The sequence below is a fragment of the Rhea pennata genome, chromosome 20 (assembly GCF_028389875.1).
Source record: "Rhea pennata isolate bPtePen1 chromosome 20, bPtePen1.pri, whole genome shotgun sequence".
Lineage (NCBI taxonomy): Eukaryota > Metazoa > Chordata > Aves > Rheiformes > Rheidae > Rhea > Rhea pennata.
In genome coordinates, this window is record NC_084682.1 from 12,724,109 (window position 1) to 12,749,756 (window position 25,648).

At 48.7% G+C, this 25,648-nt stretch overlaps 2 protein-coding genes across 8 annotated transcripts in view; both read left to right on the forward strand.

The window, feature by feature from the left end:
- The first annotated feature begins 417 nt into the window (after nt 1-417).
- MKS1 (MKS transition zone complex subunit 1) lies at nt 418-13,388 on the forward strand. 6 transcript variants are annotated; one of them, XM_062592599.1, is made up of 18 exons: nt 418-498; nt 578-693; nt 778-845; nt 1,328-1,483; nt 1,949-2,046; nt 2,262-2,390; nt 2,714-2,818; nt 3,230-3,338; nt 4,289-4,345; nt 5,267-5,309; nt 5,853-5,915; nt 6,690-6,760; nt 7,617-7,686; nt 8,773-8,880; nt 9,430-9,563; nt 10,280-10,362; nt 10,440-10,537; nt 11,049-11,240. In XM_062592599.1, exons 1-18 carry the CDS (start codon nt 419-421, stop codon nt 11,153-11,155), a joined length of 1,695 nt encoding a protein of 564 aa, XP_062448583.1. In that variant the 5' UTR covers nt 418; the 3' UTR covers nt 11,156-11,240. The 6 variants fall into 6 exon arrangements, with proteins under 6 accessions (XP_062448583.1, XP_062448580.1, XP_062448579.1 ...); XM_062592596.1 differs by lacking the exon at nt 10,440-10,537 and having other exon boundaries at nt 11,049-13,388; XM_062592595.1 differs by having other exon boundaries at nt 578-845.
- Nucleotides 13,389-22,435: 9,047 nt separating this feature from the next.
- The window catches only part of STX1A (syntaxin 1A), a 124,639-nt gene continuing 121,426 nt past the window's right edge, over nt 22,436-25,648 (forward strand). The window contains exon 1 of one of the 2 annotated variants that reach the window (XM_062592169.1): nt 22,436-22,512. In XM_062592169.1, coding sequence (XP_062448153.1) covers nt 22,483-22,512 — 30 coding nt within the window. In that variant the 5' untranslated portion in view covers nt 22,436-22,482. The remainder of the gene's footprint in view (nt 22,513-25,648) is intronic. The other variant, XM_062592165.1, reaches the window with a different exon arrangement.

Sequence of the window (25,648 nt, forward strand, 5' to 3'; positions counted from 1 at the left end):
TTCTGGGTGCTGAATCTCAAAAAGGAGGGAGGAGGGAAGGTTAGAGAGAGCAACAAGGAGGGTCAAGAGCGCAGCACAGCTTGCGGACGAGGCAGGCTGCAGCTCTAGCCCGGGACACGGGAGGTGCACAGGGATGCCTTCACCCCTTCTTCCTGGAGCTCAGCAACGAGGTCCCACCAAACGCCGCTGCTAAGGGCCTGGTCCCCACCTCACGGCTCTCGGCCTCGGCCCCCGGCCGCGGCGGGCGCTGCAGGCGCGTCCTCCCGCTTCAGCTTTGCCAGGGGCCCAGGGGCGGCGGGGCGGCCAGCAGCGGGCACGGCGGGCCGGGCCATGGCGGGCAGCGGCGCGGCCGCCGCCCGCCGGCCGCGGGGGGCGCTAGCACCGCCCCGCGCGCCGCCGTGTCCATGGGGAGGCGGCCATGGAGGAGCCGCTGTGGAGCGCGGACGCGGCCGGCGCAGTGTATCGCTCCCGCGACCCCGTGCGCAATCTGCGCCTCCGGTGAGGGCCGCTGCGCGCCCCCGCCCGCCCCGGCGCGGCGCGGCGCGGCCCGCCGTGACGCTGTGCTGCCTCCCCGCAGGGTCCGCATCCAGCGGCTCACCTCCGCCGGCCTCCTGCTGCAGCAGGGCCCGCTGCCGCCGGCCCCCGGCCCGCGCGGCACCGAGCTCCTCGGCCGGGCCACCCGCGCCGCGCCCGGTACGTGCCGGCGCCCCGGGGGTGCCCCGGAGGCGGCAGCGCTCTCAGCGGCGCTGCCAGAGGTCACCAGCCCCTGTCGCGCAGGTGCCCGGCGGCCCCCGGACGAGGAGGAGGAGGCCGTGGTGGCTTGGCAGGAGAAGCTTTTCAGCCAGGTGGGTGCGTGGCAGCGGCAGTGGGGCCTGGCCTCCCACCAGGGCCGCCGGCCCTGCTGCCACCCTGGGCATCGTGGCCTGCGGCCGGGAGCCCGCCAGCCTGTGGGCCTGGGGCCAGTTGGACCGGGTTTGTGCTCTGCCTGTCTGTGGCCCCCGGAGAGCCGAATCTCCCACCTCTCCGCACACCCACTCGGGTTTTCTCCTCCTCGGGTTTTCTCCTCCTCGGGTTTTCTCCCCCCTCGGATTTTCTCCCTTTTGAGGTGAGCTGCGGTGTCTGAGCCCCTCTGCGAGGGCAGTGCTGGGTGCTGTGGGCCACCACGTCCCAGAGTGGTGTCAGGGCCGTCCTGGGTGTAAGGCTGTTGGCTGGGATTCCCAAAGGATCTTACTTGTCTTTGATGTCTTTAAAAATCTCAACTGAAAAAGCTTTTCTGGCTCTGTGCTGGGGAAGTGCAGCTTTTGCACTTTACCTCTGATGCTCTCAGTTTGAGGTGGATCTCTACCAAAATGAGTCAGCCTGTCAGACGCCCCTGGACCGGCAGTACCACGAGGAGATCCTGAAACTGGAGAGGGCTGGAGGTCGGAAGAACTATCGCATCTTCACCTACACTGATCATGACCGATTCACCAACCTGGAGGAGGTACCAACTCTTAGTTTCACATGATCATGTTCAGTACTATCTGTCAGCAAGGCCAGGCCTACAGCTTTTTAGGGCACAGGGGAATGTTTGACATTTCTTAGGAATGCAGAAAGGGGTTGGACATTGTGAAAGCAGGAGAGTATACAGCCTTTGCAAGGCAGTAGCGGTATGCTCACCTGGTACCCCAGACCCAGGATAAGATCTCCCCCTTTCAGGAGGGTTTGCAATGACAGCTTGGAGGTACTTGGCTTTGTAGAGTTGTACTCTAGGTGACTTACTGGGTGCAGTTCAAGTTCAGCTGTGCTTTGCCACAAGACTGGCAAATGAAATCTAGAGTGTTTTAGCAGTTTGTCCCTGCGTGTGTGTGTGTGTAACTATCTATATTCTCTTCTGAGAGTAACACTCTGTTTGAGAAAGATGTCCTGTTGTAACTAGGCTAGTTCTAATTGTTTTTCTCTCTTCCAGCACTGCCAGAAAGTAACTGACTCAGCTCATGAGGTGCCATCATATCTGGCAGAGAGAATGGCCACTGTGAGGAGGAGAAGACAAGACCGTCGGCCAATGTGAGTGCAAACTAGGACTCAGAGCTTGCTGCTTTCTGTTGAAGTTGGCAGCTTGAATTGCATACTGAGACCTCTCAGGAACTGGCTTTTGCGCTCAGAACTGGTGCTGTGACTTTTCATCCTGGAGTGTTCAGTGCTGTCTGTACCAGGCTGTTGTGGTGTGGGTGTATCTGACTGTCTGACAGATGTGCGTTGTGCTGTCCTGTCATTGACAGAGAAGGGAGTTCTCTGAAGTCAAAAGTCATCACCTGGGAGCCCTCGGAAGAATTTATAAAGAACAATCATGTGATTAACACTCCTGTTCAGACTATGTACATCATGGGGGACTTGGGTCCTTATGGAAAGTAAGTAAAATCTTGAACTGATCTAGTCTCCCAGATGGAAACTCATCTCCCCCCCTTTTCTCAAATCACCTACCTTTTTCATTAGTCAAGAGGAGGGCATTCTAAGAGTTCAGTAATTCCAGGTACTATTTCCTTCCTCTTACCCCAGCTGGGAGGAACTGAATGTATCCCTCCCAAAGACTTCTTATACTACTAAGGAAGCATGGGTGCATTTCTTCCCTTCTGTGTCTCCATGTACATTTACTAGCTCTGCTAGTCCGGAGCAAAAAAATGTACATATGCCCTATTTAGACAGTCTTTGTCTTCTTGGTATCTTCCATTAGGCTTGGTCACAGGGAATATGAACATGTTCTTTGCACAATCAAGGTAGACAGCAATGGCGTGATCACAGTGAAGCCTGACTTTACTGGCACAAAAGGAGCCTACCGGTGAGTGGGACAGGGCTAGTACCACTAGTGGGACTGATAAAAAGGGCCAAAATTGATACCCCAGGTCAACTTCCAGGCAGTGGCTCAGCATTTAAGTTGAGGGATAATTTTTAGCTTTGTTCCAGAGACTTCTGAGACAAATTATTGTGTACTTGTACTTGTTGTCACCGGGCATGTGATTTGAGCTTTGGACAGCCCCTAGGGGTGCAGGTTATGTCTATGCAGAATGTGAGTGACCCTTCATGAGCCATTGAAGCCGGCAGGCACTTGGGAGTGAGGAGAAGGTCGTTAGTGCCCTTATGTTACTTCACAGGCTTGTAGGGAGGGAATGACGTGGTTGCTAATATTGCTGCATGGGCCTGTTTTTTGCCTAATGGGAGAGGTTTGCCCATGTCTTTTGGGGCTCTACAGAATTGAGCTGGATGGAGAGAAGCGAGAGCTGTGGAAATACACCATCGAGAATGCATCTGTCCAAGTGCAGCAGGAGGAGGAGGAACGAGAGCAGCGTGTGTTTAGAGATGTAAGGACCAGCTTTCACTGATTATACTGACTAGTTCTCTGTACTTGGCAGAGGGAACTCAGACCCTCACATAGACATAAACATTAGTGCTATGGACACCTAAACTTAGGTAAGATGAACGTCACTGAAGATGAATCTCATCTGCCTAGCAGTTTGAAAACTCCAACTCATTCAAATACTTCCTGAATGTTCTGCTCCATTCCTTCGTCTAGGTTGAGGTCTTGTCGTCTGTTTGTCACTGGTATTAGCTATGTTGACCACTGACAGCAGTTGATGTTTTTAGATAGGACTGATGCAAGAAAGCACATAAATGCTTGTCTTTTTTAGTGTCAGCTGCTGATGGTATTCCTTCCTTTTTGAGCAGTGGGCCAACTCTCTCCTTGATCTTCCTCTTGTTGCATGTATAATTGCAGAATGGTTTCTTCTTACCCTTGATGTTTCAGGATACTTAGATCTCATTTTGTGCCTTGACCTTGTTGAATTGCCTTTTGCCTTTGGCAGTTTATACAGGTTATTAATCTGTTTCAGTTTTTGATTTGTACACTTCCTTATTGCATTTGAGGTCAATGAGGAAATCATGATTTAGCGACACTGATTTCCTGTTCATTCATTTCAGTGGAATAGTTTGTGCTTGTGGTATTAGAACTCTTTTATTTAAGAGCTACTGATTTTTTGGAGTTTCTTTTTTTTTCTCTGGATTGGCTTTTGACACGGTCTTCTCAGAAGCTGAAGTTTCATGCAGTGTTAGCAGTTATGCGTCTTTAGTTGTATTAGATTCTTACATTTTTACATTATTCTGTATCTGCTGTAACAATGAAAGAACTGTTAGCTATGCCTGTCAACAACTTAAAATGGGTATAAAATAAAACCAATTTATTTCTGCAATAATATAAGCAAAAACATATAATCAAAATTACACTTTTTGTAATGCACTTTTTCTGTGTTTTCAGCTGTATAGTCGGCACAAAGAATACCTCAGTGGCCTTGTAGGCTCAGAATTTGAAATGGTGAGTACCACTGGCACTCAGTAGAAACCTGGAGGTCTACCTTTTAGGGTCTGGTGACCTGGTTAGCATGACTGCTGTTTGTGCCAAGTCTCCAAAGATCGTCTAATTCTTGGGATATTTTGGCAGCTTTTACTGTGTGACTTCCTACTGAAAACTAGGCAGAAAGGATCCGTTTGCAATGGGTGTGGAGCCTGTGGAGGTCCAATGTGCATCTGTCAGACCTGCAGCAGAGAATGCTCTCTGTGAGACTGCACACATTGTCTGAAGGCTTTTGACTGTAATAACACTTAGAAGGAAGGAAGGAAAGTTTATATTTTAGGGCAGTGGTTGCTATTAGCTTCTTGAATGCCAGACAGATTGTGTTATTCAGTTCAAGTAAATAGCCCTCCCACCTCCAAACTGAAACTCTTGTATGCTTTCACTGCTAACTAAATTACCCAGCTGGAATCTTTTCTGCTCAAATCTTTTTTTTTCCAATGCGTGAAAGTTTTTCTACTCCTTCTTGTATTTCAGAAGTGCGTTTCAGCTCTTCCTGTACTTGTTTTATTCATGGGCTAGTGCAGGAGCACTGCAGCGGGAAGAGGGCTATGATTTGTGCAAACGACTTCAGACTGCATCTTATATCCATTCTGATGTACTGTAAAAGTCCTGATTTACAGAGTGGTGAATGCTGGCAATCTGGGAATTTGGTCTCTCTAGGGAGGCTCTATCCAGAGAAACTGGTCACTTCTGGAAATGATGGTGAGATAATACTGGAAGTCATAATTCCTTCCTGACCAGCAGGAAGCAAGTCAAAGGATGAAGCCTTGAAGTACAAGCAGCCATGAAATATCCATGTGACATCTTGTTGGGAGGGGATTGTGTGAGGTTCCACCAACAGTCACTAACTTTTTTATCTTCTTTATCTGCTCATTCTCGTAGCCTCTTCCTGGTACACTGCGGCTGTTTGTGAATGGGGAAGTAGGTGAGTCCTTATTATGAACAGTCACTGTAGGGGCAAAAACTGGGCCTGCTGAAATGGCTAAGGCTAGAAAGAGTCCAAGGATTCTTGATTCACAGGCCTGTCCAGAACAGATGATTCTCTCCCTAGCCTCCTTTTCTTCCTCCTCCTTCTTCTCCTCTGTCCTCTTTCTCTTCCTTCTCTGTTTTTGTGGATTAATCCCCTGAGTGACATTAACAGATTGGAGATTACAAACACGGCAGCTATTGTAGGAGAACGTACAAGTCTGAAGAAGAACAGATTGAGGAATTAATATAGATTATAGCAAAGAAAGCAATTAAACATGGAACCTCCATAACCTGGTGGTGGGGACAAGGCTTATCCTGTGAAAGAATCTTCTCCAAGGGTCATATTCTGTTGTGTGGAAGAACCTGGCTTTTCCCATCTTCCAGCAGTAACTGACTATCCCTGAGATGGCTGGTGCTGCATCTCCCATACTCTACAGTGAGTACTGGAGGAGTTTATGTAGAAGCAAGAGGCTGAATGTCCATTCTCTCTTCTTCTCAGTTTCAGCTCAAGGCTATGAGTATGACAACCTCTATGTTCATTTCTTTCTGGAGCTGCCTAAATGTGAGTATCCCTGTTTCCAGCCATATCACAGTAGTTTAAGATATAAGCCATACTTTGGCTAATGCATCAGATCAACTCTGCTAAAAATCAGTAAAAATTAGCGTACGGGCTGGGATCTGACTGGAGGCTGCCAGAGCTATAAGTACAGAACTCAGTGCTGTGAACTAAACTGACATCTGGGAGAAAGTAGCATCTTCACCTCTTGTCCCTTCCAAATCAGACTCGGACATAAAGGACCGTCAGCTTCTCAACCAGCAGTGGTGGTGTCCAGTAAACTAACCAAGTTTGTTCCTGATACTGCAGAGAACAGCCTTCCTGTCTTCTCCATTTTAGTAGTAACCCTGTCTGATTTCACTGGCAGCCAACATTTTCTCATGTTTTTTTGCTGATGCTAAAGTATTAAGTCTTAGCTTAGAAGTAAGGCTCCCAGCATTAATGTGTGCATCCTACTTCTTGTTTCATCACCCTGAAACTATGGGCCTGGCTCCCCTCTTTGGCTATAGCCCTGATGTATGTCTGAAGGGCTGTTGCTTTTGCTACTCTGTATTTTTAGGTAAGGTCCCTTTTCTCTTAAGGTGGAGCTTGTGCTGTCATACACAATTCCATGAAGTTCTGAAATATGGTAATTACAACAGGAAGATGGGATGCCCCTATGGAAATTCACTGTGGATTGAACATCTAGGACTGATGTTCTCCTTTGAGCTGCTCTGGCTGATGAGTCCTTCCTCTCACACAGACATTCACTACTGGGTTCACATCCTCCTTTTCTCCTAGGGTGGTCGAGCCCAGCATTCCAGCAGCTCTCCGGAGTGACACAGACCTGTGCCACCAAGAAAGTGGGCAGGGTAAGGATGCTTTCAAACCAGAAGAGCAGAGCCTGAATAGGCATACTCTGAGGTGGACTATATAGTGCTACCATCCATGGGTTTATTCAACAAAGGTTCTGATTTGAGAGCTGCTTTCTAGAGCAGATTGTATTTGGGATTCTCCTCATTCTGGTTATACATTTGACTTCAACATTTCTGACACTTCTCAGAGTGCCACTGTGTTTGAATAGAATTTTGAAGCGGTTTCTAGAGCCTAACTTTTTTCGTCCTTTTGGTTGATTGCCTTTGGAGCTTTGATTTTTGTTCTCTCAAATGCTCAGAGTTAATGAAACATTGTTCTGGCTTGACTAAGATTGAAATACACAGTCTCTAAATTGATTTCTCACAGTGATTTCTCACTCCTATCTGGGAAGTTAGTTCAATTGCTGTCTCCAGCTCCTCCCTTATAGATAGCTAGATTTGAATTTTACCAGCCTTTTCATATCTTTGTAAAAGCTAATTTGCATATTATAAAACCATTATCATACAGCATTTCAGTAATCCTGTTGTTTGAGGTATTTTGCTGGGTTCCTGTAAAGATTCTGATGATGTATAATAATTATGCCAATGGCTGACTTGTCTTTTGAGATGTGTCACTTCCCCCTTTTCATTAGTTTTAACAGCCTGTTCAATGTACATGGCACCAGAAGCTATGTGCTGGTCCCTCCTGCAGCCGTGTGTTCATTAGTGCAGTATGATTGATCTCATCTAGAGCACCACTGCTTCCTCTCCCCATTAGTTCTTTTCTCTGTGCTCTCTATGTCCCCACTGTAATACTAGTGCTGGATTTTTCTCCTGTCCAGGAACTGATCTCTACCATGTTCCTCTTTTCTAGGATAATGTGGCATACTTCTGCTACCTGTTTACTTTGGAGATGTTTTTCACCCAAGAAGATGAATCGGAAGGTGTGTTTCCTTGTGGCTCTAAAAGGTGAAACTCTGAAATCTCCTCATCACAGTGTAGGTAGATATCATGCCATGTGGGCAGACATCAACGAAGGAGAGTGTTGCATATTCAGCAAACAATCACCCCATCACCACACAACCTCCGGGCATGCAGCAAATATCTTCTGCACAGCAATGTGTCAGTATTTGCATGGAGTACTGTGTTGTGCTGCTTCCAGGCCATACTCAGTTCTATCCAATTCTGAATCTATAGTTTGTCTCCCTCAAAATGATGGGCAGAGTGATCTGTGGTACCATGCCCACCATACCACTCAGAGTATGGGGATGCTGCAGCTGAAGAAACTGGCAGCTTTTTTGTATACAATCAGAAGTCTGTGCCGAGTCTTATGTTTGTAGACACACTAAATGACCTGTATAATCTTAATATAGTTTATGTCACTTTGAAACTCCTGGCTCTATTTTAAGCTGGGCTTGTTTGCTGCCTTTTTCTACCCCATCACTACATTGCTCTTTCTTCATGACCAACCCCATTGCTATCACTACGGACAGCTTCACGTCATGCCTTGCCACTTGAATCCAGTAGGATTGGATTAGCGTATACAACCAACACTAATGCCCTTTCAGCCTAGAATAAATACGATGTGTTTAGTACACAGTAGAGAAAAGAAATGCTTGGAATGGAAGCTTGTAAGAAAATCCAAGTTAGTAACTCTCCAGTAACAGTGAAACAGGTATCTGTTGAAGATTAAAAAATGCCCTTGTTTTGCATCACATCGTTCAGAAAAGATTGTCTTAACTTCACAAGGCCAATTGAGCAACCAATTTGGACTTGTTCTCAGAAAGTCATCAAAACAAAAAAATTCCCAAATTTTTAGCCTCTTACCAGTATTTCCCTTTTCATCCGGAAGTCTGAGGGTCCAGATCTTATAGGGAAAGATAATCACCCGTATGTCTTGGTTTGTCATTCTAGAAGAAATATGGAGAGGACTTCCTGCTAGTGGACGTGGGTATTTAACAAACTAGTTCTCAGTGATGATCTCCATTTGCAGATTTTACACAACTGTCATCTGCTCTCTTTCCTTGCAGACTGTCTTCCTCAGTGGCCTGTTCTTTACTTTGAGGTTCTTTCCTTGGATTTCTGGCAGAGGTATCGTGTTGAAGGATATGGCTCTTTGGTGCTGCCAGCCTCTCCAGGTAAAATGTATTTGGATTAGTATGTTAAGTACTAGGGGAATGAGAGTTGAGTGGTTCTCTTGGGAGTGGACTCAGCCTGTTATGGGGAGGGTTTTCCTGTACATACTGAAGGGTATGGTTAGCTCCCTGTGAGGCAGCAAAGAGGGATCTTGTGTGTCCTGAACCATTTTGCTTGTTGCTGAGAAGCATCATGTGCTGCTGTCCTTACTCCTTCAGTGGTCTGTCTGAAAATCTTGTGCAGTAAAGCCCTGGAGTGGTGCAGCATCTCCATGTCTGCAACAGTGGTAGTTCTTCTCTGTCTGACTTGGAATCTGAGGGTCACATCAGACATCCTAATATAGTAAGGAGATGCTCTTCATGAGCAGGGAGCAGTTTCAGTGCAGCCTGTGTGTGACTGTCTGGGGCTGAGTCACTGGGAAAACATATAGATATACGGTGCAATGTTTTCATTTCCAGCCTGCCATGGTATCCATCTATCACGCTTTCCTCTGTGACTCTGAATGGATTAATTGGCTGTAGCAACTAAACTAGCCTGTCATTGTCAATCAGGTCTCCACACGCTTACCATCCCTACCTGGCGCCCTGTGGAGTTGGGGACAGTCTCTGAGCTGAGAAGATTTTTCATTGGTGGATCTCCTGAGCTGGAGGACCTAACTTATGTCAGGATACCAACAACTTTCACGGTGGGTTCAACTGCTCTTTCTGGAAAATGTTAGATTCTGCTATCAAGTTCAAGTTCCTGTTAGCAGCCTTGGCCAGATTTGAGCAAGAATGAGCTGATGGTTCCATCCCTATGACAAAAGAAATGGATCCTCTGTGGGACTTGTGAGCAGGAACAGAGGAGTGGATAAACCCTGTGGTAGAGCTGTCTGCCCTCTGGGTTGTATACAACTTAGAGAAGTGTCTGCACAGAGACTAAAGCTTACTTTACCCTGTCTTGCCTCTGCTTCTGCTGGCCCATGTTATACATGGGAAACATCCCTCAGGTTAGCATCTCTTACCAGCTCTAGTCTTCACATGTGTTTCTAAGGAACCTGGGCTGTACTGACCTTGGAACAGCTCGTTGAAGCAAGAAGCCGACAGGAATGTAGGGCAAACAAAATTTCCACATGCTCAGGAAAGCTGCTGAGGTGCTTGCTGGACTAATAAACAAGCCAGTCTTAGTAGCAGTTTTGAGTGGGGATAACCCCTGAAGCAATGACTAAAACCTTTCTGCAGCACTGTGCTATCAGCTCACTAGTAATCAGGTTCTGCCTTCAGTGCAGCCCAGAACTATTCACGAGAAACTTTATGCGCACAATGGTTGGTACTGTTTGTGGTGAGGTGTGTGGTTACTAGAGATCAGCCTGCCATAGCAAGCTGCAGGCTCTGGTTATTCTAACTTGTGCTTTTGCTGCAGGGCAAACGTCTGAGCCGCCTTGGCTTTCGCACAAAGACAACAGGGAGTGTCACATTCCGGCTTCACTGCCTGCAACAGTCTAAGTAAGTGCTGCAAAGTGGGTGCAAGCTCCATCTTCTGTTGTGTGTTGTGCTAGCCCTGACCTTGTACTTCCCTGCAGAGCTTTTCTGGAAACCAGTGCCTTGAGACAGCGCATGCAGAGTGTACTGGAACGATTTGGAGGCTTTAGTCAGCAGAGCTCTGTCTACAACGTTTTGGGTAGGGTTTTCATCTTACCTCCCCCGCCCCCGAGGAGCCTTTGGCTCACTTTTGCCCCCTTTTTACAGAGTGGGCAGGGGATTTATGGAGAATGCATGGCTGTGAGTGTAACCACCCCCTTGAGTCTGAGACTACCACAGCAGAGGTTTGATATTCTGATCTGAAATTGCTGGAAAGTTCTGGAGGCGTCAGCTATCAGCAAGTGGGAGGACAGCCACTCTGTGAGGTCAAAGCCTTGGCTGGGTTGCTCAGTCTTGCCTGGCACGTGGCTGTAGTGCACAGGCTCTGTCTCTCATTCTGTTATGCACAGAGAAAGCACAGTACTAGAAATAAATAGAGAGAGCAGCAAGTACCTGGTGCTTTGTTTGTGGGAGTTAGTACTAGGAAGTGAGATTCCTGTTCTTGAAGAGATGATGTTAATTGGAGAGACTCATCCCTCCCCTTCCCTGAGGCTGCGTTTGTTCGTTATCCAGTGATACATTCTGGCTTGCTCTCACCTGCTGTGTTGCAGAGGCTTTCCAGAGGGCACGGCGCCGGATGCAGGAAGCACGCAAAAGCCTTCCTCAAGATCTCATAAGCACCTCTGCCTCCACTGTGCACCAGACACAAGAACCATGATCCACCACCTCCAGCCTGGGAGCACTCAGCAGCTTTTCTCTACAAGAAGGACAAGAAGAGTCACGGTCTGGAGACTTTTCAAGCCCTTCCTTTGCCATTTTCCCTAGATAGGGGAAGGAGTCTGTAACACATTAAGCCCCAGAATCTTTGTGTTTCCACAGATACTGTGGAAAAACCTCCATTTTTTCAAGGCATTTTGTTACCATGACATAATGATACAGATAATTGATGACACTTGCTGGGCAAACAGAAACACTAAACACTGGAACCATAAACCCACTTTTTCAAATATTGAATAGTAAATGACTATAAAAGTCCAAGTCTACAATGACTTGGTAAATATGCTTTTCTTCTTAAAGAAGAGAGTGATGTTGAAGGTTAAGGCATGAACACCATTTCAGATTTAATGAAATGAATAGGTAAGTTCTTCAGAAATGCTGATAATAGTTGTTGGCATTTATAGATACAGGTCAGTCATCAGTAAAATTAATCTATCCACCTGTGCCTTAAGACTGACTCATTTCTAGAGAACTTTCTGCCACTGTGTAATACATGAAATCAAAACAAAGGAATGATATGTGACATAAATTCAGAACTCAAGAAAAGGCTTAAATTCTGTATTCCCTGGGCTCTTGCATCTCTGCAGTTATTAGTAGAAGGAGCCTTTGTTCAAGGATACAACTGCAGAACACACATTCCCCTCAGTTTATGGCAGAAGTTTGTCTGCATGGTTTGCAAAGTGCAAAAGCAGATTGTAACATTTGCACAGCAACTGAACTTTGAGCTATCTCTGTTCAGTGTTCCATTTCTGATTGCAATATGCTACATCGCTGGGGAAGCATGTGTCTAGTTTTTACCCTGTTTCTTCTCCTGTTCTTTTCTCAGTTCCTTTTTATCCTAGTTTTGTTCCTCTCAAGTTCATAGGTGTGAGGGTAACTGCAGACTGGCAGTGCTGCACTGATTTGTGCATGAGTCATGTTTTCATGTGTTCTTCCCCTCCACCCCCAGCACAAGGGGTAGGAAGAAAAACCTCAGGCTGAGATCATGCAGACCTGAATATGTCCGTAAAATTAGAACTCATAGGCAGAATATGAAATATGAAATGGTCTTCTCCCTCTTGCTTTGCAGCTTTCCTCTTCGGTAGGAGTGTGAGATTGATGGTTGCAACCATGTTTATGACTGTTAAACACCCTGCTCTTCTCTGGTATTCTGTTGGTTTCCTTAGTCCATTATTGCCATTTTGATCTTGTCCCAGCCTTCACTGGGAAAAGCGAACTCTTGATTTTTTCCCTTCTTGACCTTTGTTGTAATTCCTAGATCTATATGGTGGCTTGAATGTACACGGCAATTAATGGAAGAGGATTTTTGCTCACCTTCCTCTACCTCTGCCCCTTCTTTTTGATCAAAGAGGCTGCCAGCATGTATTAGTGTGGCCTGGGCTAGAGCTGGATGATGCTTCTCATGCCTGAATCTTGTCTCCACTGATACTTTTTGGTGTGATGTGACTATATAAAGTATTATGGCAGCAAAGTCAAGCACTCAGTTCTAGAACAGCAGAATTGAATGGTCTTTAATGAGGCTATCACATTTCACAGACACTGATGCACTCCGTGCTCAGGTGTTCAGTGAGTATGTAGCAGGTCAGTGTCTCTTTTTTTCATCAGAATTCATGTCATAGCTGTGTAAGTTTACTGAATATTATGTAAGTAATATGTAATTTCCTTCAAGATGTTTCCGTTGTGTTTGTCACTAAAAGCTGAATTTCATGTCTCCAAAGCACTTTTCAGGAGCGAGTTACAAAGTAAGAGAATATTTTATCAATAAAGTAACAAAACAGCTGTTTCCTTAAGACAGCACTGAGGAGGGCAGACACTGATAGAGAGTGGAATCTTCTGATCAGGAGATCAAATTCCCATCTTGTGTTCATTGCTCAGAGCATGTATGTGACAGAATTTGTTGGTTGACTGTTAAGGTTACACTGAGATGTAATAAGGTTTACTTACTGATACTATTTTTGTTAGTTAAAACTCTGATTATTATTATGTTAAAATCTTACAGAATCTTAGAGAAAGTCACAAGTTTATTGAAAAAAAGCTCAAGAGGGGGAAATTTAAAAATAAAACATTATAATCGAATAAGTACTCTTCCAAAGCAAGACCTTGTTAGCAATTTCTCTCCTTCATACTCACAGCTTCCTTAGCTCAAGCCAAGGAAATAAATGTCAGAAAAGAGATGTCTGATGCTTGTGAAAGATGTCTTGGAGGAAACTCTCAGCAAATGTTCTTTGCATGTGCCCTTTTAAATACCTGATTTCCATATGCATATAGGTATATGGGAATGTCACTAATCTTTTCATCAAAACTAGCATTTGGTGCAGGGCCTGTGCCCTTGCCAAGAGGCCTGGCCAGTTGTATTGGAGATTGTGCATCAGCCCAGTAATCACAGATTAAATATGAGCCATTAAACAGAAACAGACAGAAGGGAGGCTAGTGATCTTCCAGGAAACATAAGGATTTTCCCAATGCAGATATGTCCCTAGGGTGTGTACTGGAGGGGCACAGCACCTCTGCAGTAAAATTCAACAGGAGAAGGGAGAGGAAGGAACAAGAGTTGTGAGCACATAAAAGCTTGGAGAAGGAGTGGCAGTATGTTTACAGGACTTGTGCTAGGCCCTCATGGGAAGGGGAACCTGCAGGTGGTGGTGGGCTAGGAGATGTGGTGAGCTGAAGATGGATGGAGGCGGGATGGGCTGAAGGAGACCACAGCAGACACAGGGTGGGCAGTGCTGCAGACCCTGCAGGGGACCAGAGAGGGTCTGGCAGAGTGAGTGCATCTGGCTGAGGTCTGCACAGTCCCCAGGGCATGGCCAGCAGTCTGCCAGGTCTATCTTCATCAGCTGCAGCAACATAATTGTTTCTCTTGGGCTGCCTTTGCTGCTTCCTTCAGGACAGACAGCTGTAACATTTTTTGAGTGCCAGCTGAACCTCCCCACAGGCATCTCTCTGAGGCTGAATGCTGCTGCCTTACTAGTGATGTGGTCTGCATGGGGGCAGCCACCAGTTGCAAGTCCCTAGGGACCTTCCAGGCTTCTCGTTAAACTACGCAAACAGAGGGTAACTGTAGAAATGTTGCTTTGGTGGAAGAAAAGGCTATGAGCAGTTGTCAGGGCTTGTAGGATGCAAAACAACAACCATTAGGAATTCCAATGTAAATGCAGCAGAAGTGGAAAACCAAGAAATGAGTCACATATGTGAGTGGGGGAACTACACAGCTTTGCCCCAAAGAAGTCAGCATTTCTATTTCATGAGAGGGAGATCCCAGGAATGGATTTCACTGTGAGCTGAGGAGGACTCAGGCTGTGATAACTTCAAGCAGCAGTCTTGCCAGCAAACGTAAAACACCCGTTTGTCTTGGACATGTTCTACCTCAGATCCCTTTGCAAATAAAACAGAAACAAGAGGTTACTGCTCTTTTTCTGGACCATATCCTTATCCTCTTGGTATTCTGCACTGCTTTTTCTTGGGAGAGCCTTTTTGCCCTGCACTGCTGCACACAACTGTTCGGTGTTGGTTCTCAGCACTGAGAGCAGAGGAGCATCTCCCCACCATTTGTCCCCTGTCCAGCTCCCTGACTGCTGGCCCAATGCATGTGAAGGGCCAGGTGCTACACACCTCATCTGATCTGAGCTGCAGGAGATATTCTGGACTATGAGAATGGACTATGTTGAAAGCCAAGGGCCCCTTCAAAAACCCAGTAAATTAATAGAAGAGCTGGACATGGAGCAGGAACGTGCTGGCAGCTGGAAGGATGTGCACCTAGGGTTGTGTTTGGGAAGCATAGCAGGTTGGTGTGTGGAGTGGAGCTGCCAATTTTGGGGGAGAAGTAGCCACAGTGGGCACATATACCCCTGCCAAGATTTGCCTTGGCATTGCACAGTGCAGGGGAAGGAAAAAGATTCTTTAGCTGCATTCTGATGCTTATGTGGTCATTATTAAAAGACTGCTGGAGGCTGCTTGTTGGCTCAGTATATTTAAATTTTAACCAGGAGCTTACAGTACGAGATGAAAGCTCTCTGAAGACCTTTTCCTGGCAGTGAGGTGAAGGAGCAGGCTGCTTTGCCTTTCACCCCAACTTAAATTTTTATTATGTTTATTGTGGTAAGATGAAGCCTGCTTTCTCCAGAGATATATTTCAATGCAAGAAAGAATGTAACTGATCTGAGCAAAGACAGGTTTCATTAGATAACTGAAAAAATAAGCGCCTGTATCCCCCTTTTCCTGCACTGAAATCATTGTGTTGTTTAAGATTAATCTATCTCACTGCTTTCGTTCAAGCAGCTTCCTAAATCAATTCTATCACTGTGCAGACTTGAGGTACTTCCCTTACTCATCTGTCAAAATCCTATTCTAAAGTAACAAGGAAAATCAGAAAGCATTGAAATAACCACAGACCTCTCTATAATTTATTCATTCTTACACATTTAAAAACCACCTTTCAAAACAGTTGTGAGTAGATTCTGCAATGTGTGAAAGAGAAACTCTTTTCCCAGATGTGTGTGATTCTGTGTTGTTTCATGTTTTTCAGGTTTGTGCAAAAGAGAGGATCAGCCTTTTGGGAAGGTGGGGAAAATAGATTTTCTGTTTCTTATCCTGGCCTTAGAAAGCTAAGAAGGTTGAATTGGACCTCAAGATCTAGTCCATTCCTTTGCTTCACCTTGACTTAATCTAAACCTGACAGATGTTTGATCAATATGTTTCTTAAATGGTGTTGGAGATTGCAGATCGTTCCTTCTGGATGTTTCTTTTCCTGTAGCAAATTTTCTTTGTATAGAGCAACTGGCAGTGGCAGCTTGTGCATGAGATGAACAAGATTGTAGTCAGGCTGCTGTTGGAGGTGTGAAGAGGAGGAGGGAGCATGTGATTCCTTTCATTGGTTATTGTTTCTCTGGGGGGTTCCATTCCCAGGTTGTCAGAGTGTCTGTGATATCTTGTTCTCTGTTGTTAATCTCCTTATGAGCATCATGATGCTCTTTCATGGCTTTGAAGAATGCATTGTGAACCTGAGAGATCAGACAAGCTGTTATCCTAAGTGAGTGGGTTTCACTTTTCCTATTTCCGCTGGAAACATGCAGAGGAGAACTCTTGTTGCTGGATTTGCATGCTTTGCTTGCAGTGTCCAATGTTTTCACAGAATCACAGAATGGTTTAAGTTGGAAGGGACCTCTGGAGATCATCTAGTCGAACCATCCTGCTCAAGCAGGGTCATTTAGAGCACATTGCCCAGGACCCTATCCAGATGCCTTTCAAATATCTCCACAGATGGAGAGTCCACAGCCTCTCTGGTTTTCCACCTCAGCTGTACTTGTAGAAGGTGGATTCCATTCCTGATCCTCTTTGGTCACCTTTTGCTCTCCATCCTTTGCTCTTTTTAATGACTGTTGGCCTGGAGACAAGCATTAGAGTAGTAGCCATTCACATTGTCTCCATTCCCCCAGCACAGGCAATGGGAACCTGCAGCTTGCGGCTGAATCCACCTGTGCCTCCTATTATGTAAGCCTATCTCTACCTTGCCTGTCCTCTCACCAGCATCTCTGTGCTGGTGCGGGCATGCACAGGTCATGGAGTACTTGTGGGAGGTTCTTTGTGCAGTGAGGGTGTGGGTCAGGAGAGGATGTTAAGTTGCCCATTTTAATTAGCTCGTGCCTACTTTGCTTCAGGTCCTGTTCCTCCCCTGCCACAAGACTTGGCCTGTATTTTTGGCACTGTGCAAGTCTGCCTGGCTCCCTCAGCACTACTGCACTCAATGGTTCCAGTCTTTCTCTTTGCCCTCCCTGAACAGCTTTCTAGTATATTCCTCGATATATTATTTTTGGCAGCCATTCCAGAATCTCTGTCCAGTGCTTCTAAAGATAATAGATGCTCCTAAATGGCAGCAGTGGCTGCAAACTGAATGGCTTCAGTTGCGTCCTTAGTCTCAGCCAAGCTGTAGGTCTGGCAGCCGCCGTTCTTATGTTGCCTGAACTGTGGTTGAGCTCTTGATTTCAGTCAATGCAATGTGAATCACTGTCCTCACTGTCAGTTTACTCAGGGCCAAGGACTTCCTTTTCCTCACATTTCTAAATGCTTTTGCAAGAATTAGTTCTGCACTATCCTGTTGTGTGTGTCTGAGCTCTTCATTCCACTTTGCAGTCACAGTCCAATCTCTTTTTATGGATACAAGCCTTCAGATATAGCAAGATCAATCTTAGATCAGGCGCATATTTCACCAACCATCCTCCTGTGACCTCAGCTCAAAATACCTTTGTAATTTTTCACATCTAAGTGGAGTGTGTTACTCCTCAGGCTTCTGTACTGCATTTTCATAGTTGTCAGCTGCTTGATTTACCTCAAAGCTCTTAAATACACACAGTCCTGCTGAAGCAGATGCTGTTAAAATGAAGTTTCTGGTTGTTCCTTTTTCTTGGTCTTGGTTGCTTGCAGCAAGAATGAAGTGCTGTTCGAACTTCTTCCATTTAGTCTCTGTGCCTCTAGAGCTCTTGGGGAGCCAGTCTTCTCTGCAGTAGAGAGGCTTTGAATTTCTGGAGTTAGGAGTTGGAGTCATTGTTCCAATTCTAGCTCTTGCTTGACAACAAAACACAAGTTCTTGCAGCCTTCTCTAATGCAGTATCTGAGGCTGAGCTCCAAATGTGCTGCATGTGGTAGCACATGGCACTGGAGGATGGAGTGCATGGATGGGGGCTGGCTAGAAGGAAGAGGGGACCTTCAGTACTTACTGGAGAAGAGCAGCCTGTTGGGACTAGGAATATGAAAAGCTGTTGTGGAGCAGACTGGGAAGGCGGGGAAGTGACTTGTTTGACTGAGAAGTGAGAGAGGTCCCTCTGGCAGTGGGTAAGATTAGTGTTAGAGCTCTGTGCAGGAACCAGGCCTTTTGTGCCATGCCACCAGTATGTGGATGCATGGTAAGGTGAGACCCTGCCCTAACTGTTTGTAAATGCAGTACCTGCAGTGTAAGAGGGACTAAACATACTGTCCATATGCTACCCAGAGAAGCTGAGAGGTGTCCTAGTTTGCACAGTGTCCTGCAGTGAATCTGTGGCAGAACAAAGGAGAAATCTCTTGAGGCCTGATCAAGGGTATCAGGCAGAAACCCAACAAGAGACAGCTCCTGATAGATCTGCTCACAAGGTCCACTTTGGCTGGAGGCAGCCAGGTATGACAAAAAATAAGAGGAACCTAATTCACGCAGGGAGAAGCTGCTGCAAGTGCCAGGGAGAAAGGGACCTGAAAAGGACTGTGCTAACAAAGACATAACTTGGCATATCACTGAGAACAGTACGGTTCATGACTCCCACACCAGCTTGAGGTTGGCTGCTGAACATACAGGGAGAAAGCCAGTCCTACAATTGAGTTTCCAAAGAGGGGAGAGCACAGATGTCAGTGCATCGTATGGAAGGAGATGAAATACTATATTCTCCAGCACACAAGGCACTGCTGCTTTGACTCATCCTATTGCCTGATGAGATCTTGTGTGGAAAAAAAAAAAAAAAAAAGAAGAAGAAGAAGTTCGGTAATAATTATCTGGTTCAAAGTAACATTTATAGTTAAGCCCAACACTTAAGCTCCAGTGGTGAGACATCTCCATGTGGCTGCCTGGCTCCTTGCACTCCCAGCTGGAAGATGTCCATGATAGTCCCTTGGTTTCAGAGCTCTTGAAAGGCACTTGGATGTTTCACGATCCTAACAGGCCCTGATGCCTTTCCCACTTCTATCCCAGTGAATGAAGAGCAGTTTCGAGAGCTGATATGTGTATGAGATGGCAGCAAGAATTTCACATTCTCTGGGAGTAAAGCTGCTCCCTTCTCCTGCAGGATGCCCTTGACCAAGACTGTTCCAGATTTTAGCTAAAGCCAGTGGGCAGCAGCACACTTCAAAGGACACCCTGGGGCTATCTCAGAGTGATCAGGCAGACAAACCTAGCTGTCTAGAGAAAGGAGCTTGCTTCTGGAGGCATCAGGCTCTGGGAGGATATGAGAAAACACCAGCTGCACATTGCCAGGGGCATGGGTGTGCATGCCAGGCCAAGAGCTGTTAGTGGGAATCCCAAGGGTAGCTGGAAAAGGTACTGAAGCTCAATCACTGAGATAGCCGCACCAGGCATATTTTCAGCTGGATGTTTTCTCTGTCAGAGCCCAGGTAGGAGTGAAACAGCCAAGCTCTGTGAATCACAGTGGGTCAAAGCTCTCTCATGTATAGTTGATGAATGAGTGACTGGGTTTGTTCCCACTGCTGCAGCTCCTCCTGGGTGGGAGAGGAACTTGTGTGGGCAAGTGTGAGCTTGGAGACTGAATTAGCGCTGCTCTTCGGAGGGAGCTGATGGCAGGAGAGACGTCTCCTTGACATGCCTGCCCAGCCTCCCCAAGCACAGCTGGGGGAGGTAGTGAAGGGAAGAAGACAAAAGAGCAGCAAGAAGGTGGGCTCACAACCTAGGCTGTGGGGAGGGCTGGTGGGGGTGATGACAGAGGGGGCTGATTTCTCTTTAGAAATGCACAATGCTCTTGTCATTCAAATAAATGAAACCATGTTTGTGGTGAAGGGAAGCTCTCCCCACCTTCTCTCATCTGTTCTCCTCCAGACTCAGTTAGACCTTGTACCAGTGCCTCTGCCACTGTTAGGGCTTTGGGTGGCCTTGCAGACCCCCCAGCAAATAATGCAGCAGTAGGGCCTAACCCAAGCAAATGTCAGCCCAGAAAGTAAGTCCTGGTCTGCTTTGCTGCCTGGAGTTTAAGGTGTGGTTTGAACCCAGAGGTCATCTGGGCCAGCTCAGCTGGCTCATTTGACACAGAGTAACTGGTATGAGAGGCACCTACTGTGTTTCCTTTCTGGTGGTAAGTGCCAGTTACCTACAGCAATAATCACTGTTTCTCTGGCACCAATTCCCGCCCAGCCCACCTTGGCTCTATCCTAACTGTGCTACTTGGGCCATACTCCTGCTGAACTGTCAAACAGGTAATGAATGAACTTGACTTCTCAACTCCACAGGCTGGGTGAAACCCTCCTTGCTTACCCACAGGAGAAAACACAGACCTGCGTAGCAGCAGAAGGGAGGTGGCCAGAAGCAAAGCATCTCCTGGCTGCCTTGCTGATCTTCCCCAGCACCTGGCTCTGAAACCTGGGCTGGAGGGTGTCTGTGTCTTTGCCAGAGCTGGGGCAAAAGCCGAAAGAAAAGCCTCCTTTTTGAGCTAATATTGAGAAAAGCCAGTGCAGTGGGTGGAATGCCTCATTTCAGGTGCTCTGGCACACACATGCAGCCTTTGCTCTGACATGATGCTCTGCGGGTCCTGCCCATTGCTCACAAAGGCCCAGAGCGGCTCGCCAAGACGTAGGCAATATCATGTGCAGCAGCAGAAGGCAGCCAGTCTCGCCCACTGCTGAAGGGTTGGTGTCCCTTGCACGCGGCGGCTGGCTGTGCTGGTGCGTCCCGGCTGACTCACCTGGGCAGCCGCAGCCAGAGAGCACGCTGCCCGGCACGGGGAGCCAGCGCAAAGGGTCTGCTTGTTGCAGCATCTCTTCGTCTGAGAGCTGGAGGGGCGACAAGGCGAGGGTGTCCTCGGTGTTAAGCCTGGGTGACGCCGGGGACAGAGCAGCTCTCTGCTCCCTGCAGCGTAGGGGACTGAGCTGGGGGATTTGAGTGATTTTACTTAAATGATAGTGGTGTTGGAAAGGGTCTTGTAATAAACGCATTGGGAAATGCTGGGGGTGGACGGTGGACTCCTTTTCCTTCCCCCAGGCCTGGCCTTCTGGGAAGGTCGCCAGCATGGAGCAGGGTGCTGACCTCGAGGACAGGGCCTTCTGGCAGGGCAGCCATGCGCTGATAGATGTGGTTTCAGCATCAAGGGTGAAAACTGCTTTTTTTCCACACCTTTCCATGGCCTGGCACGTGGGAGGGCTGGAGGTATCAGCGGTGTCGAGGCAGGTCTGCGCCTGGGGCACGGGGGAGGCCCAGAGGCGGCTGGGCGACGGGCTGCGGCCGTGCCACGGGGGGCTCCCGCCACTGCAGCCGCCAGCTGGCGCTGCACCCCCCCCCCCCCCCCCGGTGCTGACCACTGCTGCTCGCCTGCAGCTGCAAAGAAACCGCAGCGGAGGCCTGCCCCACGCCGGAGCTTGGGCTGGAGGCCATCACTGCCAGGCTGCTGCAGGGGCCTGCCTGCCACCGCGGCCTGGCCACCACCCCGGCCACCATTATGGCCTGGCCGCTGCCACAGGCTGGCCACCTTGATTGCCCGGCCACCACTGCTGCCTAGTCACCACTATGGCCTGACCACTGCCACAGCCTGGGCACCACAATTGCCTGACCCCAAGCGTAGCCTGGCCACTGTCATGGCCTGGTCACAGCCCTGGCCACCATCATGGCCTGACCACCACCACGGCCTGGCCACCATGATTGCCCAGCCACCAGTGCAACCTACTCACTGCTGCAGCCTGGCCGCTGCCACGACCTGGGCACCAGGACTGTCTGGCCATCGCTGTGACTTAGCCACTGCCACAGCCTGGCTACTAGCCCAGCCTGAACATTGCTTTGGCCACTCAGCGCAAAGACCCAGCCATCAGTGTAGCTCCCAACGCTGCACTGCCCACCTGAGCCCCATGGACTGGCAAGGAGCCTGGGGTCCCCCAGGGCGAACTCAGCCACTGCCACTCCTGCCCCATCCGCCGGGCTGGGTGTCAGCCGAGGCTCCGCAAGGGAGCCCCCAAACATGCCGTCTGCTGGAGCCCCAGGGCTGGACTGGGCCCCCGGGGGTGACAGCCCGAGTCGGGGTGACCCAAGAGCCTCCGGATGTGACGCCCAGGTGCCAGCCCCCAGTGTGATACCCAGCGCATTCCTCCAGGGCCGAGTCCCCAGGTGTCACCCCCCAAGGTGCCACCTCCCAAAGTGAGACCCCCCAGGTGTAGCCCCCCAGATGTGACTCCCCAAAGTGAAACCCCCCAGGTGCAGCCCCCCCAAAGTGAGACACCCTAGATGCAGCCCCCCAGATGTGACCCCTTCCAAAGTTAGACTCCCCAGGTGCAGCCTCCCCAGATGTGACCCCCAAAGTGAGACCCCCCAGGTGCAGCCCCCCAGATGCGAGCCCCCCAAAATGAGACCGCCCAGGGGCACCCCGCACCCCCAGGAGCACCACTGCATGAGCCACCTCCGCCCCCGCCGCAGCCGTTCCCGGCGGCCCGCGGGGCCGCGCCGCGCCGCCCCCTCCGCCCGGCCGCGGCGCATGCGCCGTCCCGCCCCTCGCAGAGCGGCGGCCGGAGAACGGCGGCGGCGAGAGGGCAGGCAGCATGAAGGACCGGACCGGGGAGCTGCGCGCCGTGAGTACCGGCGCGGCGGCCCCGTAGGGTGGGCGGCGGCGGCGTCCGGGCCGTCCCGCTGCTCCGGGGACTCCGCGGGCCGGGGCTGGGCTGCCGCCCCTGCGCAGGGGTCGGGCCCGGCCAGGCGCCCCCGGCCCGCGGCAACCGGGCTCCCCCGCGCCCCACCGCGCTCCGCGGCCGCGCGGCTCCGCCGGGCCGGGAGTGCTCGCGCTCGGGCGCCCTCTGCCGGGGGGGGGGGGCCGTGCCCCGAGCGGGAGCGCGAGCGGGGCCCCGGGGCAGGGGGGGGCGCGGGCTGGGCCGGCAGGTCGCCCGGTGCTGGCGCAGTCACAAGCGCTCTAGGCAGCGCGGCGTTTTCCCGATGGAAAACCTTGTGCCCCCTCTCCTTTCTCCGCTGAGTTGCTGTTTGTGTGTGTGTTTTCTTTTGTTTGTTTTCTTTTTAGGCATCTGTGTCTTGATGCCTTTTTATTTTTGTTTTTTTATAGAGTTACTATACAGATGGTTGTGTAAGGCAGTAGGTTGCTGAATGCTTTTAGTTGATGCTGCCACTGAAGGACATCATCTCTCTCTCCTGCTCTGGTCCAGCCCCTGCTTGTGCAGCCATGTGATGAACTGCCTAGAGGACTGATCTGGCTGAAGACTAACCCTTTTTTTTTTTTTTTTTTTTTTTTTTTTTAGATTTGGGCTAGTTTGTATGGTAGAGCCTTGCACAGTGGGGCCGTTGTGGGGGACACAAGTGTGTGCAAGCAAAGCAGGGGCAGGGTCTTTGCCTGCGGCTCCCTTAGAGAGCAGGGCTAGCGCTGGCTGCCTGATTTCTGCCTGTTGTTTTCTTCCTGGGTTGGCCTCTCTGGTCCTCGCCCATTTTGCTTTTTCAGTCTGCTGATGTCATGTGGCTAAGGAAAAGCCCAGAACTGCATAGCATTTTAGGTGCAGTCTCACTGGTGTGTGTGACACAGAAGCCGTTGCACTTTTTTGCTCAGTGACTGCACACCTGCAGCCGAAGCCTCCTTGGTGCTGCTGCTCTTGTGCTGTGCTCTGCCTCCTCTGGCTCTTGTTTCGTGAGCCTTGCGTGTTCTGCAGGGCTGTGGCCAAACACTGCAGCATCTCAGCTGTTCCTAGAGAAAAGACGTTCTTCAGCTTTCCATACTCCTGGAGTAACCTTGTGAAAGAAGAGCTAAGTGAAACAAATGATAGCAGATATGCTTGTGTTTGAAGGTGGTTTCAAACAATAATAGTGTGCAAACAGCTACACTGAGGTCAACTGAGTGTTAACCTGGCATTTCACTGTGCTCCTAAAAATAACCGTTCTCAGCTTTGCTACTTCAAGTTGTGTACTATGTAGCATGTTTTTTTCTTAAAGCCAGTAAGTTTTTTAGCATCTTTAGAGGAGCTGCATGTTTGACACTGGATAAAACTCCAGCCTCTGTTAGTATCCCGGGAGAATACCCTACCTATCTACTTGTCCACAGATGAAGTGGCCTTGGCCTCTCCACTATGTTTAGACTGGGCTACAGGACACTGAGAAGGACAAGATTAGTGGGGCTAACGAGGGCCCTCAGAGTCACAGAGGGCCCCTATGCTCTTTGGTTGTAGATATTTGCAAGGGCTTACGTGGTGATTGACAGTTATATTGGCTGTTCTGAGCTGCGAGCTTAGATGCAGGTTTGTTCAACAAATAGCTGTGGTGGTTGAACTTGTTACTGTCCCTTTGCTGCTTGTTGCCCCTTCTCCTGGAGTTTGCCATGGTAGAACAGCCTATGGAGGCATGCCATGCCCTGCTGAAATGGCTGCCGGCGGTGGTGCAGCTCAGAGCTCTCCCGTGGCTTGTGGTTAGGTTGCCTAGCCTATTGTAGCCATCCCTAAACACTATGAGAAGGGTAGCTTGTATGTCTCCCAGAGATCATGGTGAAGCCTGGAAGATTCAGACTGTGTGCAGTGTCTTAAGTTCAAATCTTGCTTTAGGAGATGAAGGAATTAGATTGTAGTACTCTATTCTGCAGCATATTCTAAGGTCTGTTGCTGTTGTGCCCATGTTAGCATTATTTCTTTTCAAGGTGATTTTTTTCCCCCCCACCACTGGGTCTGATTAGCTGTCTCTGGCACGCAGGTACTGGAGCGAAGGGAAGAAGAGAGCATAGTGGGGAGAGGAGGAAGGTTTGAAGCGGGCAGAAGGACTGTTGTGCAATCTCTTCTGCTCCACCATCCCATGGGAGGGTATAACTTGCAAGAAGGGAGGGGAATGATTGAAAAATGAAGGTAAGCTGAATAGTTGAGAGAATTTCTGATGTTGAGGCCAACTAAGTCTCTAGAGAGACCCCACTTGGATGGCTTAGTCTAGAAAATGTCAGAAATATGGAACTCTTTCATATTTCTGTGCCAGGACGAGGAAGCAAGGGGTGGGTATATGTGCTTGAGGAGGAAGAGACTATATAAAGAAAAAAAAGCACTCTTTCTGTTCAGCCAAAGTAATTGGAAAGCACCCAAGACAAGGGAGTCTTATCCATGTACAGTGCAGACTGCGAAATAAAATCAGAAAATAGGCTTTTTAATAATAATAATAATAATAGTAGAAACCAGTCCCATGAATGTCCTGTTGGCAGCCAGTGCTGGCTGAGAAGTGATACTGCTAGGGTATTTTAAAATCTCTCAGTATCTTTAAATATATTAAAAAAAAAAAAAAAAAAAGCTTTCGCTTCTATTCTGATGATCCTTTTTCAGTGCAATTTCTGTAGCTTAATGTGTAATGATTGTAAAGCCTGGGAGCGAGGTGGCTGCCTGCCTTCTTGCATCTCCCTCCCTGGACTGCCTTCTCACCAGCATCACGTCTTGCACGTCTGCAGCAGCGAGTTGGGTGGCTGCTGGGCGTGTGCTGGGGACAGGCCATATCTCTGCACACATCCTGTAGGGTCTGTGCCAGGGCTCCCGGGCGCGACAGTTCAGAGTTTGAGTGTCCGGGTGCCCAGGAGATGAGTGAGAGGTGGTACGGGGAGCATGTCGCCCTGTATCGGGGCTGCGGCAGGGGCGAGAGTCTTGCAGGGTGTGTAACAACCTGGTCGAGGAGACAGCATGTTAGAGAAACATTTGTTTACACCTTTGCTGCTGCTTTTTACTTGGGAAATGGGGGATCTGGTAATGAACC

Coding starts and splice junctions, on each gene's coding strand:
- MKS1 (XM_062592594.1), top strand. CDS start 419: ATGGAGGAGCCGCTGTGGAGCGCGGACGCGGCCGGCGCAGTGTATCGC. Junction 1,484..1,948: donor GATTCACCAACCTGGAGGAG/GTACCAACTCTT, acceptor TCTCTCTTCCAG/CACTGCCAGAAAGTAACTGA. Junction 10,363..11,048: donor CACTGCCTGCAACAGTCTAA/GTAAGTGCTGCA, acceptor GCTGTGTTGCAG/AGGCTTTCCAGAGGGCACGG.